This window comes from Brugia malayi (genome assembly GCF_000002995.4).
Source record: "Brugia malayi strain FR3 genome assembly, contig: Bm_v4_Chr2_contig_001, whole genome shotgun sequence".
Lineage (NCBI taxonomy): Eukaryota > Metazoa > Nematoda > Chromadorea > Rhabditida > Onchocercidae > Brugia > Brugia malayi.
This window is the reverse complement of record NW_025062476.1, coordinates 6,939,120-6,955,206: the sequence shown is the minus strand read 5'-3', so window position 1 is coordinate 6,955,206 and position 16,087 is coordinate 6,939,120. Positions and strand designations below refer to the sequence as shown.

The window sequence follows — 16,087 nt, the reverse complement described above, 5'->3', positions numbered from 1 at the left end:
ACATCTAATTCGTACTGCATCGAACATAAATTGTCGTGAACCAAACATTTTAAGACTTTTATTAGTTGTTAAATACATGAAAGCAACAAAATATCGTAAAATATCTTGAAAAGTTTGTTTATAAAAGTACTCTATAACTAAGAAAGAATAATTCTTTCAAAGTGTCCAAAGGTTTACTCCGAGATAATCTGATAAGTTCCGAGATAGTCTGATAAGCCCCATCGTGCACAGTTGGTACAAATGGATGGTTTTGTGAGAACGCTGGCTAACTATGAAAGAGAATTTCACTCTTTCGGTCTTTCTTCACTAGGACTCCAAACTTTCTGCATTATTTCTCTTCTCTTCGTTAATTACTCAATTAATCACGTTATATCGAAAAGCAACTGTTCTCGAATTGTACTGTTTCTGCTAGAACAATCATATGTCTATCATTCAATGAGTTAGTAGCTGTAATGGATTAATCCATTAATTTAATTAATCATTAGTCCATTAATTTAATTAATCATCAGTCTATTAATTTAATTCATCATCCTACTAATTAGTTGAATTATTATTGCCACATTATATTTCCAAAAAGATATTTTCTCTGCTAATCCAGAAAAGTAGTAGTAATCTCTTCGTGACAAGACGATATTGAAAGTTATCATTTGGAAAGTGATAAGAAAATGAATAGGATATAGGATCCACATTGAATCTTTTTAAAAAGCGAATTGTATATCACAGAACTGCTGGAAGTGGAATGTGTTGATATTCTCTCATAGCAGAAGAAATAGCTTTTACATGACTTCCATGTAAAACTTTAAATGGTAGCGTTTAAGTTAATTTAATTCACTTTAATTTGAGAGCAATAAAAGACTCTAAAATTTAGAATGCATCTGGAAATAATGTTTACCAGTGTGAAGTGAAAAATGAAGTGAAAATCTACTTCTGAGTAACTTATTGTTTTTTCGTTTTTCAGACAAAAAGAATGAATAATTGTTCGTTACTTCAGAAGGTGCGTCAACGTTTCTAATGGGTATTAGAATCCAGGACAATTGCACATCGATGGGTCAACGTATCGCCAAGCACCACATGCAATCCGGCGTTAAACTTTATCATCAACGGCGTCATCAGCAAGCAATTGCTCGTTGGCGAGCTGCTCTTCGACGACTTACGTAAGCCGTGTCTCTATTGTATTTTCCTAATCATTAATCATGTTCAATTTCATTTAATGCTGGAAATAATTTAAAAGACCATGGATAATCCAAATCACTAATGGAACATTTCTGGAAGAAATTTTGGATGTTAAATGTAAATGATTCAGAATCCTGAAATATTCACTGACTGATTTATGAGTATTATTCATCACAAACTATCAATCCGGAAATTGCGATTTTATTTGCAGAAATGCAGAGGACCGTTTTATAACGATTGGATATATGGTGCAAGCATATTGTGATGCAAGCAATTACCAGCAGATGTTGCGATACGCTTTGCAACAAATGGAATTAGCCAATGTCCAGCAAGACGAATTCATGAAAAGTGAAGCATTCCTGAATTTGGCTAAAGCATATGAACGATTGGCCGATTTCGGCAAGGCAATTGGTTACGGTCGTGCTAGTCTACAACACCCAAACATAGATCCAAGAACTCTCGGGCATGCTCACCTCGGTTCCATTCCTTTTCTTCTTCATCGAAAATTTCTGATTAAGAAAAACTTAAAATTTTGTGATAAATTTTTAAAATATTTGAGAAATTTTCCAATCATGCATTGCATACAATTAATAGTTAGTGGAATGGATCCATAGAGCTTTGCTATTAATATATTTTATAATCTGAAAGAATCATATTTATTCATTTTATTAAGCTGTCAATTCAATTTACATGTAAAGCATGAAACTATATTTTAAAAAGTATTTAAATTAACAAAATTTTACTTGCATTTATGTTATGCGTTATAGTCGTGGCTTTATCACAGCTTGGATTCAGTCAATTCCAAGCAAGTCTAGAAGCATTTGAAAAAGCGATGTGTGTCGCAAACCAGTATTCTGATAGGTTATTGGAATTACAAGTTTGTGTTGGACTTGGTGTTCTCTTTACCTTACTCAGGTTTGACATTTTATTATGACCTTAATCACTTATACTTTATGCGCTCGAAATGAATGTCTTTAGTAAGCTTTGCTTGCACTTGGCATATCACCGACTGTTTATTGGTATAGCCAAACATAGCTAAGCTTCCTCAAAAGAAGATTGAGAATGATAACGATAAATTGATTAATACCTCTTTCATTCACTTTTTTGCTACTTCCGTTAGTTTAAAACTTATTTTAAGACATATCGAAATAAATTTAGCATATATTTTCAAAAAAGCAATATTTAACAATTGCATTCATCAAAATTAAAACCATCAGGGACTTTTCGAAAGCAATTTTATTTTTGCGAAATGCATTGGCAATTCTGGATGGTGTTACGGTCGATGATGTGCATGCAAAATATCGCAGCGTCGTGCTTTATCATTTATCAGTTGTCCTGCGGAGAAAGGGTTCATTGGTAGATGCGAGAGCAACATGTGATGTATGTTTTCCTTTCTGTTTTAAATGTCAGATTCAAAATGTCATAATTTCAATTATCTTACATAATGCTTTTTCTGCTATAAAAAAATCGAAAGTTTGGAAGTTCTTTCCGTCTTTTATATCAGTTGGATGTGATGAGAAGCATTCTGCACCTTCTAATTCAATTCAAGACTCACTTGAGTTACTACAGTTTACACAGAGCAAAGAGCAAGCAAATTCGAAGCATCGATCGTGATCTGCAATATTTCTACAGGAAGCAATGAAATTGGCTCAAGAAACTAACAACCGCTCCGTGTATGCTCGTTGCTTATGTTCCATGGCTAATATATGTCGTGACCTGGGTGAATCTGAAGCCAAAGAAACTCTCACCGTATGATTTTGGGTCAAAAATAACGTTTAGTAATAGGAATATTGTAATTAAAACACTATGAATGTGTGTGTGTGTGAAGAAATAATTATGTAATAAATAATGATAAGAAGAATGATTAAACATGCAAATATCACTAATTTGCAAATAATTCGACATTTTTTTTTTGGTTTTACTTGAATATTTCATTAAAAGAAAAAATTTTGAAAACTATTAAACAACAATTGTTGAACGATATTCCAGAAAAGCTGGTCACGTTATGAAGAAGCATATCGAATGATGCGTCAAACAAATGATCGTATGGGTGAAGTATTAGTTCTTGATAGTATGGCCAAGTCAGCCTCTGAATGCCGCACTTTTTACACTGGTAAATGCGAGTGCCAGGTTAATTACATTCTTTGATCAATCAAAAGCGATCGGTATCATTTTAGGAATAAAAACTTTGCATATATGTCGCGCACTATCTGCATTCATCCCTTTTTCTTACTTAAATCAAATCCGACCTTGCGGTACTTTTAAAAACTGAAAAAAGAATGAAAAGATGAATTTTGATTCAAATATAACAGTTAGTAAATGTTTCTTCTTTTCTTTTCTTTAAGTTTTTAAAATTCGAACCAATACCACTATTTCAATATTACTTTTCTTAATTATTACTTCACTGTTTCAATATTACTTGGTGACTGTGTAAACTTATATTTGGATCAATATTTGCAGGCGATTCAGCTCAATAAAAAATGCTTAGAAGTAGCTAAGGCGATCGGATGTAGAGTTAGTATTTTTCTTTCTAGAAATTTTCATTCAGTACTTTGACTAGTAATTAATTTTGGATGATTTTTTTTTAAATTTAGACTGAGATCTATAATAGTTTTTTTCTTTTTTATATGAAATGTTCATCAGTGCTCTTTAAATCTAAATAATCACACTTTTAGCATGCAATGATGAAATGTCATCTGAGGCTGCAGGATCTTTACAATCAGCTAAATGATGAGGACAGTGAAGAGTTGGCCAGAAAAGCGGTGACGTCGTTAACACAGGAGATGGAGTTGTTTTGTAATTTCTGTGGACAACGATATGGACTATACGATGATTCTTTGCAGGCACTTCGATGTTCTCATATTTTTCATGAAAGGTCAATATATTTTTAACATTTTTATTTTACGGAAAATGATAAATACGAATAACAATTTAAAAATTCGCGATTTTGTCGGATACAGTATTTTTTTAATTAATTCTTTAAATATTTCCTGAAGTTCTTGACATTTGTAGAAATTCTGTCTATTAGTTCATTCGTGAAAATCCCATTTGTTAATGTTTTTAATGAATACTTCATAAATATGTAGTATGCAAATTATTCATTTTGTGGTAATCCTTTCAGATGTTTACAAGCATATTTAGCAGAGTGTTTAAATCCAAACTGTCCTAAATGCCAATGCAAAGCAGTACTTATGGACAGCGTATCAGTAAGCACGCTATCCGTTTCATCGTTTGTCGCTACTTCACGTTTGTCGCAACCAATTCCTTCTTCCGGCAAGTTTGTATGGCACTTGTGTGGCTATCGTAAATTAAATGATAATCGCTTCCTATGAAAATAAAAAATCTAAATTACTATGAAAGAATTTCACTAATTACTAGCAAGGCAGTGTTCCTTTTTTTTTTTTGACTTCTATTCAAAAGACTTGTATAATTTTTCCAGTGAAAAAATGATTAACGCAATTAGTCTTGTCTTTTACTATTTTATTCGTTTATGTGTTTCATTCGCTAATATGTTAACTCTATAGAAGATATACCATTTCGGTCCACAACAGAAGAAATTGATACTGTCAAATCATCTGTGATCGAAGGACAAACTTCAAGTGAACGACATCCAAAGGTTTCATTATCACATCCAACATTTCGAGAATTAAAAACAGTTCAGAATAATATCGACTCACCACACATTTGCACCACTGCAGTAGTTCCAGCAGTCGGATCTCTTTCAAGTAATCTTCCCTATTCATTTCAATTTTACATTTAAGAATCTCAATTGTGTAGCATGCTTCGACCCTTCTTAAACTCATTTTGAAGAGAATTATATTTCATTCGTAGTAGTAGTAATGTAACTCATTTTCAAATATAATTGACACAGCTTTCCTTTACTTTGTTATACTTTTAACTTTACCTTTGCAGTGAACACATTACCGAAACTACCCGTTTGCAAGATGGATGGCACATTGCTAGTCTCTTCAGTGCTAAACTACTCGGAAGAAGAACTACGAACAGGTGGCCCATTAGTATTACCACGTGGGCTTACCATTACTGATGTGTAGATTTCTCTTCCTGTCACTTTGTTTCTGTTTTTTCCTAATTTTAATCAGTTGATATTAATTTCGATAACTTATCATTCCTTTAGTTTACTGTTCAAAAGTGATAATAAAGAATCTTAGGAACATTCTTCCTTTCTCTTCTAAATAATCAATTTATGAAATTCCAAAAATTGCTGAAATCAATAGGATTTGCAAAGCTTTATATAGCTATCTGATATGTCTAATTTTTCTTTTGCTTATGAAACTGATGATTTTGATTAAACTGAATTTGAATATGAAACAAAATCTTTTTATCAATTCCAAACCTATCCCAAAATTTTTTCATTCAAATTATCTGATCTTAAAATGCATGTTTTTTCTTTCTCATTTAGCAGACCACTTGCCAAAAATTTCTCCATTTCCTTTATATTTGTTGTGAATTTCTTTCTTATACTTTTAAAAGTTGAACATTTTTATTCTTAATAATAATAAATAAACGTATCAGTGTACGACAGAATTTTTTGTAGAATTTGGAAATTTTGACTGAACTTTAAGCTATTTGAACAGAAAATTGAAATTTCTGCTTTTTCAAAGTTTTTATACAAATTTTACAGACATTATTAGCACTAGCTTTATTCTAAGCCATATATGCAGAAATGTAAAGTGGTTGACAATGAATTTAAGACTTTCTGTTTGAAAAAATACTCGGTTATTTCAGTAATGATCTATTTGAAGAGTGCCGAAGGAGCGCTTTTAGTTTTCTACAACTCACTAAATCATTAAATCTAAACTGTCCAATTTATTAGCCACTAATAGTAACAGTCAGCTCATTTCTGTTATTTTAACTAAGTTAGCCAAAGTCACCGTTGTGTATAATTGAAACTATGACATCTGTTTTCGGTAATATTCTCCTCTGCTTCACCTCAACAAATCACTGAAATATTAAAAAACATAAGATATTTCGTCACAATTTTTAAAATGAATAATAGGAATATCCAAAATATGTTTAATTCTTCATTCAATGAAAGTTTGCTGATTGTGAACCAGATTTATCGATTACTTTAACACCAATTAAAAAGTTTGTTGTATTTGGAATGCCAGTATAGAACGAATTTGTTACCGAATTTGCCATTCTATGACTGCCTTTTTCCCGAAATTTCCTTTATAATATATTTTCCGACGAGTGCAGAGAAACCTGTTGGCTTTTACCTCAATGAAAACTATTCGAGGATCTGCTTTAAATCGTTTTATAACAAGCAAAAACTAAAGGATACTTAAGAAAGTTATGAAAACATTTTCGTCCTTATATTTAATCTAAAAAGCTTCAAATATTTCATTGAGAGTTTTAGAATAAAAGAAAATTCAACCAAATGAAAAGGACAAAAAAGGGATTTTTTTACTTTTTCTGTTTCAGAATATCAGAATGTTTAAATTTAGAAGATTAGTTTCCTTTATTGAAATTTAAAACTAAGTAATACATATCAAAAATCTTCAAAACAAAGTATTTAATCCTTATCAACAGTAATAAATTTTGATGTCTGCTTTGACACGAAGAACACTCAATAATTTGTCATTCCTACAGCGTCATAAATTGAAAATCTAAGGATTTTAGTGTCTGGTACTACCACTGCTTGGTTCAGTTTCTGGAAAAAGCTTATATTGTTAGCAGTCCAAATTGTTCATCAATACCAGAAATTTGAGTACCGGATAATAACTTTGAGCAGTAAAAAGAAATCAACCGAAACCAGTTGCTGAAATCCAAAGTCTTGTAAAAGTTTTTTGTCTAAGCTTATCTAGAGATCAAAAATTTGATTGCTAAGTGAGTATTTGGAAAGTAAATATCAAACTTTTCAATTTTAATATTTCATTTTCTATTTAACTTTAGGTTTACATTCGCGTTTTATATTTTGTCACTTTTACAAAAACAGTTGTATAATAAATTAAACAATGTCAAAAATCTTTTGAAATTAGTCATAAGAACATTGCAAATGGATTTTCTTGGATTAGCTCTAAGAGAGATAAAAAATTGCTGGAAAACAAAAAGGATAGTTCAAAAAAAAAAGTTTCATATTTATAAATACTATGCAAAATAATTTATCATAAAACAGTTTTATTCATTAAGTGAAATTTTAAGTAGTTCTGATAAAATCTGTTAATTGTTTAATACTCTTTCATAAACTAATGGCCAATTCGTGTTTTGCTTCAAGAAATTCTTTCTATTCAATCGGGTCTTCTTATATCCGAAAATCTCATTGTGTCAACTAGCGCCACCTTTAGACAACAATCTCAGTTTTTTCTCATCAACCCCTTACTATAAAAGTGTTTTTATCAAAAAATGTAACAAAATAAATATGAATGAAGAAGTGTACTGTCACCACTATGCGTAGACACTTTACAACACTAAGATTTTGTTTGCTTTGAGAGTTGTAGTATGACTAATACTGAAATATTGCTTTACTTAGTAGCACAGTTACTCTGAGCATCCATACACTACTGCCTTAATTCCTTAATTGTACTTTGATTCTTTCAAATTCTTTAAAACAAATTTAAAAAAACTATTCAGCTGTATAATGATCAAGGAAAAACTGACATACATATGAAAAATGAGAAATATTTAGGGTTGAGAGTGTTCAGTCCTCATTCGATTCGATAAACTATTCAAATCTCAGAGAGAAAAAAAGAAATTCTTAGCGAAGAGAAAATAAAATGGATTACAGGAAGAATCATTGAATTATTCATACTGCACAATATAGTTAGAGAAATAAATTTAAAAAGGAAGAAATTTTGATCAAACAGAATAAATTTTTTCCTTTCACGTTAAAAAATGACAATAAAACTCAAGAAATTCCTTTGTTTTCAGCCAAGTTGAAGAAATAATGTTTATCGTGAAACTACAACAAATATCTATTTCAGTGATTTTGCTTATCAAGAAATGGAATCAAATTTCTCAACTGTTAGATTAAGCCACCAACCTGTTAGACTTTGAATGTTCAGATTTCTCAAGGCAATAATACTAAACATCAAGCTAATCATGCTAAGTCTCAGAAATTGAAATTTCAATGTGCTCAATTGTTTTAACATTTACTGCAATCACTCAAAATGAGGAACACTGCACTGTTTGTGTTCTAAAAGTATATGAGATGTTAATTGAAGTAATCCACTTCAGCAAAAGAAAAATTTAGATATAGGAACGGTAATAGGTAATTAGTTGAAGTCTAATTGTAGCAAATTATTCTAACAGTATTGCATCGGGCCAAAGTGGATCTATGTGCCACTTAAAATGCAATTTACAATGTCATTAAAGGTGACAAACAATACTAATACTTGTTTTACATCTCTTACAACAGCAAAAGTTATGCTATGAAGATAAATAACAACACCAAGCACTAATTTTCTGTCTTCGAAATTCAAGTTAAATTCAGAGCTAAAATCCTGAATTTTAACTCGAATTCAAAAGATACCGAATAAGCATGCATTAATAATTTTAAAAATTAGTGGTACGTCCTCATTTGGTATTGCTTGCTTTTTAAATTCATAACTGAGTAATTTGAATATCATTATTATCACTAATTACTGCAATAATTTGCAAGTTATCAGAACGCAAGCTCACTAAATAATTTACCAAACCAAAAATGTATGATAATATCAGGAAGCATATATCTCCGCGGGCTTCTAACCCGGAATATTCACAGACTCCTGCAAATTCTGTTTGCCCGACACTCTTCCCATGCATTATTTCACAAATGGAATCGATAGTGATTTCATTGGTTGCCTTCGTTTTCATTGGTTTAAGTAATCGTTTGTTAATGCAGTTGGTGTGATTGCATCTAGTTCAATAATTCATTGTTTGACAAATTCCTTATAAAATTCTTTCAAATTATAATTTATCAGAATTATTGTCCCAAAATTAGGCGAGCGAAATATTGAGCACAACTGCGCCGTTATCTGCAATTGCACTGCAAATTGCAACTCTATGTGCGCTCAACAATTCCAACTTAGGCTTACAATCAATACTTGTGATTCATCATACCAAGTGCAATGTGCTAATGTTTGTTAATAATTTAAAACGCAGTGTACTGTCCATTTTTACATACTAATGATTGGCATTCTTCATTTATCACTCTTTGACATAGTACTTCACTGATTATCACTGTTGCTATCACTTGTGTTATTTTCATTCCTATTATTTAGGCTCAGTTATGACGTTTTTTTAATACTGTTTTACTATTCATTCCGTACATATGTTCTGACAAAAAGGTGAGATCCAAAAAAGAAACATTCCCTTTCCGAATTATTTGTACCAAAATGTTTTTATTACATTTGAGATGAATCAGTTTTCAAATCCAAATATAAGTGAAAAGAATATTTTCATTAGTATGCATCAATTTGAACGTGTCAAAATGGCATCTTATCATTGTAAAAAGATGTTAAATTTCTTCATTGAAAGTTATTACATTCATTAAAGAGAACAAATAACAAAAAGTTTAGATTATTTGTTTAAAAATTCCAAATCTTTTTCAAGAGTTTCGGTTATTTTTGTCTTTCAACACAAATTGTTAACTCATTCCTGGCAAAAGGAAGAAAAATGTGGCTTTTGATCACGAGGTATTATTGCTGCTATTTCTCTTGCTAGTTGATGGTAATAGGAGCTTGAAAAGTGAAATGAACTTAAGCAATGAATTATGAAAGCTCAAGAGAGCACAGTGACAGTATAGCTCGAACTCAACACTTCCTCCTTTTGTTTCTACTTCAAGTCTGTTTGATAAAAGATTCTCCACTATCCTTTAAGCCTTAATTCCTTCCATATCATAAGCCAAAGCAATTCTCATCTGTTTCAATTAAATTTTCTTAGCATTTATCAAAAGAAAAACCAGTATTGATTCATCATTTATTGAGGATAAAAGATAAAGAAGTCCTCCTTCTCATTTCAATCCTCATTTTCTTGAAATAAATTCATGCTGTGAGGCCGACCTGAATTGATAAAAAGAGGAAAGAAGCCTTTCTTAGATTTTCTTTCTTATCCCTCTGTCCCTTTTCTTTTAAAACTATCTCCCATTCTAACAAAAACTTTGGACTAATTAGCTAGAATTAATTCCTATAATACTAAGTAATTTTCAGTTAAGCAATAGTGGCTCTGTTGTTATTTACTGACAAGAGAATGACTTCAAACTGATCATATATAATTTCTTTGACCATCATCTCATTATATATTACCAAAATTAGCAGTAATAAAAGGACGACAGGCTGCATCTTTCTTGTGGAACAACTTATCAGTTTCATTTCCATTCAGTTATGGTTAAACATTTTTTAAAATACATTAGCTTCTTTGAGAGAAATCGTCATGATACAATGTTTGTTAATTATTATAATTCTTGGAAGGCATAAATTGAAATGTTTGGAGAAAGTAAACTACAGATAACAGATGGTTTCCAGCTGTTATCTTAAATGTTCGAAAACATTACTTTGTTGATTGATGTTAAAAAAAGAGGAAAAAGCCATTTCACGAATTCTTTTCCCAACATTCATTTTGTTTTGTTTAAACATCTTGACTTTTGACCTTTCACTTATTATTACCTTGTTCATTTCCAAAGAAGATGACTCTAGGTATTCAGATCTTTTGAAACATTTGCGCATGTTGGAATTCAATTAATTTAAAAAGCACTGGTGCAGGGATCTAATTGCAATTAGATAGAAGTTACTAAAGGTTATTTTGGTTTCGAAATCAAAAATAAAATAAATGGATAAAGCTATGCTTGACAATACTTCGGCCCTTTATTCGAATTTTAAACCATTTATCAGTTCGAATATTTTTTTCAAATAATGTAAGTTTTCGAATTTTTTCATCTTAGCGACTGTTTTTCAAGCCGTAATATCATATTTTTTATTGATGAAAGTTTTGGAATTGTTATGAAGCAAAGTTATACTTTCTTCTTTACGTCAGAATGGAAGCTTAGAAAGTGCAATTGTGTTTTGCTTAACAAAATTCTAGAATTACGTCAACACTTCTCTCATAGTTATTCGAAACATTTTTCTATGGCTATGGTTGCTTTCGTTATCGTCATCACAATGATCAGAAAACGTTGTTATAAAATATTGAAAAAAAAAAAAAAGAAAAAAATATATGCCGAAATCGATTAACTTAATACTTCCACGCATCTTTCAGTCATCTATTCATATGCCATAAGCTTCACTATCTTATTGTCGGTATAATTGATCAAATTTTCTATTCATCTTTGTCATTTAAAAATTAAGTTCACATTGCATAATCGACAGTGTATAACTGTGCCTTATAAAGTAATTTGAGTAAATCTAAAAATACAGTCTTGTTAAAGAAGAATACGTTCAATTTATGAATTCATTGTTAGGAAAGAAAGTTACAAATGAACTTAGAGTTGAGTTCATGCATTCTTCTACTTATGCAGTGCAGTAATGATTGCGTATTGCAATGTTTAATTAATTTATTTTTGGATCACTTATTGTTTTTCAGTTTGGACAGACAATTTTTTGTCTACAAAGAAGTGAAATTCAACTAATTTCTCATCAAGTAGTCAAAACATGATGTATTAATCCATCCATGCAACGATTGCTACAAGATTTCTGATCAACGAAAAAAAAAGTTTTTTTTTTAAAGTCTACAGCTATAGAATAGACAGAAATGGCATACGAAACGATTACGGTACGGATGAATCGAAGCAACAATACGATCCCTTGGGGATTTTCTGTAATTGGCGGAGACCCTGCACCTATCAGAATTTCCACAGTATGTTAGAAGTTTCTATTTTTTTTTTTTTCTTCAAACTACCCGATTTAAGTTTAAAAGTGTTTAGTCATGCTTGTAATGAAGAATTTATAGATGCAAAAAAATGCGATTTATTAAATTTAAAAAATTTTTGTGATAATAAGAAACACAACTACACATTCGGCAATTAGATAACAGTGCTCAACCTTAAACTTAAATTTTTTCAATTTGTCTGAAATTTGATTGTTTCATTTCATGTAAAGCAGTCAGCAAAGTCTGGAGAATAATTCCAATCTTATTGGGTAAGATTTACGGATAAAGCAGGCAATGAGGTTATTGCTGCACTTGTAAATTGTCCCATCCTTCTATTGAACCTTCCTATCTTCCTCTTATCACCATCACTAAGACATTAACTAATGGTGCAGGGATATTGCTAGTAGCGGTAAGATCGTTGCAAATACTTATTCGCTTTTTCCAGATCAAAATTTAAATTAGAAAGGAAGAATGGTTGCTCAAAAGAAAATTCAAATTGAAATGCAAATAACAAAATTGTTGAAAGGAAATGATTCTATTGGCTAGCACTAGTATATCACATCAAAGACTTTCATAATTCTGGGAAGTGTCCCTGTTTCAGTGCTATGTTTTGGTAGTTTTTCATGGATTTATATGTACACATAGAGAGAGAGAGAGAGAGAGAGAGAGAGATAGAATAAAAAAAGGAAAAAAAACGAGAGAAAGAGAATGGATTCTTTTGCTAAACAATTAACAAATATTGTCAATTATATGAGTTTCTTTCTTGATTTTTCCTGAGTTATCACTCCCCATAAATATGCTTCAGGTACAAAAAGAAAGCCTAGCAGATAAAGCTGGATTACAAATAGGTGATACGATCACTGAATTTTCCGGTCGAACCACGAAAGGAATGTCACTTCAGGAGGCTAGAAATATTATTGAGAAAGTTTCGCTGGAAATTTCCATGCTTCTACAAAGGTTTGTCTTTTTTCCAATCAATCTTTTGTTTTCGAAAAGTGTAAATTTCGTTCCAAATTCGATGGCTAAAGTAAACAAACATTTAGCTATTTCTACTGATTTATTATTTATCAGTCACCCTTCACTTCAAAACTTTTTGGAATTTTCATTAGTGACCAAAATAGGTAGTATTACCTGCATTAGTACATGAGATGATCTTTAGATGATTTACTAAAAACTTGAGAGATTAAATCCAATTGGGAGATCTAAAATCGCTCACAGCTAAACACTTATATTTTCAGGCAGGTAACGGAGCACTCATGTTTGCCATGGCAACTAACAGAGAAAGATAATCAAATAATAGTGGATCATATCAAACCTCAGACCGTCAATTACAATTATTACAAGGTGGAAAGTTTAACCAAGAGTTTGAAATTTGAAGCATTGAGTTAAAGAAAAAGATGATTTTTAGAGTGAACGGAAAGATATATCGCATACAACATCGAATTATGAAGTACCGATCACAAATGAATCATCTAAATACCATACATCTTCATACAGCAAACAAGAGGTTACTACTTTTATAAATCTCAAGAGTACATAGGAAGATTTCTCCCCCAACATTATGTAAACAAAAGTGCTTTTCAAAATAAGCTGGATTTTCTGTGCCAATGGCTTTATCACCACTCCAGTTTAAAGAAATACGGAATCAACCGGTAGCTGTTATCGGTCTTTTCCTTCTTTAGTCTTATTCTACACACATTCTTTCGTCAGCATTTTTAAACACAAAATGTTTATTTCTAAGAAAAATGTTTTCCAAAAAAGAAAAATTCAGGGAAGTAACTTGAATCGTCCACTCCATCTTAATTATCAGCCAGCTGCACCATTTACAAACGTAACAAATACCGAATCTCCGTACGTTCAAGGTAAACGATTGCAGGACAGCCATTCCGCTGACAGTTACAGGTATCAATCACGTTTTACCGCAGCACTGCAGTTCACTTGTCAACAAGATGATAACATTATGAACCTTTCTTAATTTTTTAAAATATTCATTCAATGCCGTATTAATGTGCTGAAAAACAAAATTGCAGAGCAGAAGTAGGTAGTACGAGTGGATATGGTTCTGGCGGCAAGCCAATGTCAGCTGTGACACGTAACGTGCCCATAGCGCTCGGGACCTCGACCCCATCATCTGTTCCGCTAATGACAACCAGTAACGTGACTAGCGGTGAAAGCAAACTTTACGGTCCAGTTCATGTTGATACGAGCAACGCCTATAGTAACGTGCGATATCCTTCTTCCGGTTCTGGTGGTGGACATCGTCCAGCACGAGGCGTATCTGCAAAACCAATGTGGCAAGACGCTGGGAGTAAGTCTTAAATAATGTAGAAATAAACGTACGACAGAGATATTACTTTAGATAAGTAATTGGTAATTGATGCTATGTTGAAAAATGCAATAGCAAAAGAAAACATAAAGTAAACAATGTACATATACTGGTCTACTTGACAAAGTCAAAATATGTTAAAGTGTCGTCTATTTTCAGTGCCGTGTTTCGTAGTTTATTTAATACGCTCTTATGTTCATTATAAATTCTTAAGCTATCCTAAATTAAAACATTATCTTAGCAAATACTACCTATTTTACGCATTTTATAGCACGAGTATCATTTCAACATTCACCACGTACAGAGCGTCAACTGTCACCGCATGCAACAGTACGTCATCTGCAATACAATTCTCCAATGAATCTTTATTCGCCACATACTGCCGCTGAACAGTATATTCAACAAACTGGTGGACTGTTTGGCACTGAGTAAATTTTATTTATGAAGAAAAAATGCAACTTGAAAATCGTATATTCACTGCTTCCATGGAAGGGAAGAGAAAATTATTGGCTAAATTACTGGGTCTATTTCATTGGAAAATTTTTCGGTTTCTATTTTTTTAAAAGATATAAGCTTTTACCAAATATTTAGCCCATTACTACAACAACCGAAAGGTGATGAAGCTTATCTAAAGTCCGAAACACGTCGTCTGATAGCAGAAGAGGAGGGTCAAAGTGCACACGACAAATCCCCATCAATGCAAAGTGCCAGCTTCAAGCGAATATCCCGTGCATGTGGTACTCCCGTTGATTAAGATAAGTGCTTAGTAAGAAAATTGTTGCCTTAACTGGGATTCTCTTTGCGAGTATTAGAAAAGATTCTCTCTCATAGCTCTTTTCGATATGATTAAACAGAGTTTCCGGACGTCTTATGATGATAAGTCCATTAAATTATCAACGCTTGAAAAGTGAACGAGAACGTGTGACTTCTGAAGGAATGTAAAAGAAGTTACGAGTTAAATAAATGAAGTTAGCTAAATAATTTAAAAATTTGGTCTTCCTATGCTTTGCAAACAGAATGACTTGGCTTGAAATCAGTGGAAAAACGCGCAATTATCACGAAGGTAAAGCGCTACATTAATTAAAAATCAGCGAGTTTATGAATACTTGTCAATAACAAGTAATAAGTGATCTTATCTTCAATTTGCATCATTATGATAAATAAATGATAAAATTTCTAGAATTTTTTTTTTTGGAAATAAATGTTTCGTAGCTATTGATTTTTGCTTGCTGTTCTTGCTTGCTATACTGACAAATTATGCCTAAATTAAACTAATTTATTTTGATAAACTCGCCTCTTTCCTTCCAATTTCAAAATCATAAAGTCATTGGGATATTATTTGCTATTAAAGGGTCAATTTACTGTAATTCTGCAACAATTTAATTTATGGCCAAAGCACATATACATTTATTAATAGACTAATGAGTAGTACAATTTATTTAGGTTATTATTTCAAAGTCGAATGCAAAATTTTTGAAAAAAATTTTTTGTATAAATCTAGCCTTCAGATAATAGAAGTTCTTTTGATACCTATTATTCATTAGCAGGTATTAATTACAATATTTCACGATTTGATACTTTACATATATTAAGCATTATCGTGCAGATTCAAAGCACATTTTGTGATGTTGTACTTTATCTTATCATAAATGTAATCATATCCATCGTAATAAATAGCTCTTCATATCCTGTTTTTACATTTTCAACTTAAATGTGCTTGCATTTTATAATGCTTGAAGATGTCCCATTTTACATAATAAAATTTGTATTTCAGAATTTAAGATATGA

The 16,087-nt window shown here is 31.5% G+C and overlaps 2 protein-coding genes across 3 annotated transcripts; both read left to right on the top strand.

Moving 5' to 3' along the window:
- Nucleotides 1–1,011: 1,011 nt before the first annotated feature.
- Bma-rpy-1 (Uncharacterized protein) lies at nt 1,012–5,225 on the top strand (the record flags this gene model as incomplete). Of its 2 annotated transcripts, none has more annotated exons than XM_043078719.1 (11): nt 1,012–1,154; nt 1,385–1,521; nt 1,941–2,088; nt 2,391–2,553; nt 2,806–2,922; nt 3,163–3,303; nt 3,634–3,687; nt 3,849–4,048; nt 4,295–4,446; nt 4,698–4,898; nt 5,086–5,225. In XM_043078719.1, 11 exons carry the CDS (start codon nt 1,012–1,014, stop codon nt 5,223–5,225), a joined length of 1,596 nt encoding a protein of 531 aa, XP_042934653.1. The 2 variants fall into 2 exon arrangements, with proteins under 2 accessions (XP_042934653.1, XP_042934652.1); XM_043078718.1 differs by having other exon boundaries at nt 1,385–1,650.
- Nucleotides 5,226–11,856: 6,631 nt separating this feature from the next.
- Bm7673 (Uncharacterized protein) lies at nt 11,857–15,053 on the top strand (the record flags this gene model as incomplete). The annotated part of the gene is made up of 8 exons (XM_001900032.1): nt 11,857–11,961; nt 12,779–12,930; nt 13,212–13,317; nt 13,382–13,480; nt 13,745–13,875; nt 14,004–14,281; nt 14,571–14,727; nt 14,891–15,053. 8 exons carry the CDS (start codon nt 11,857–11,859, stop codon nt 15,051–15,053), a joined length of 1,191 nt encoding a protein of 396 aa, XP_001900067.1.
- Nucleotides 15,054–16,087: the final 1,034 nt, after the last annotated feature.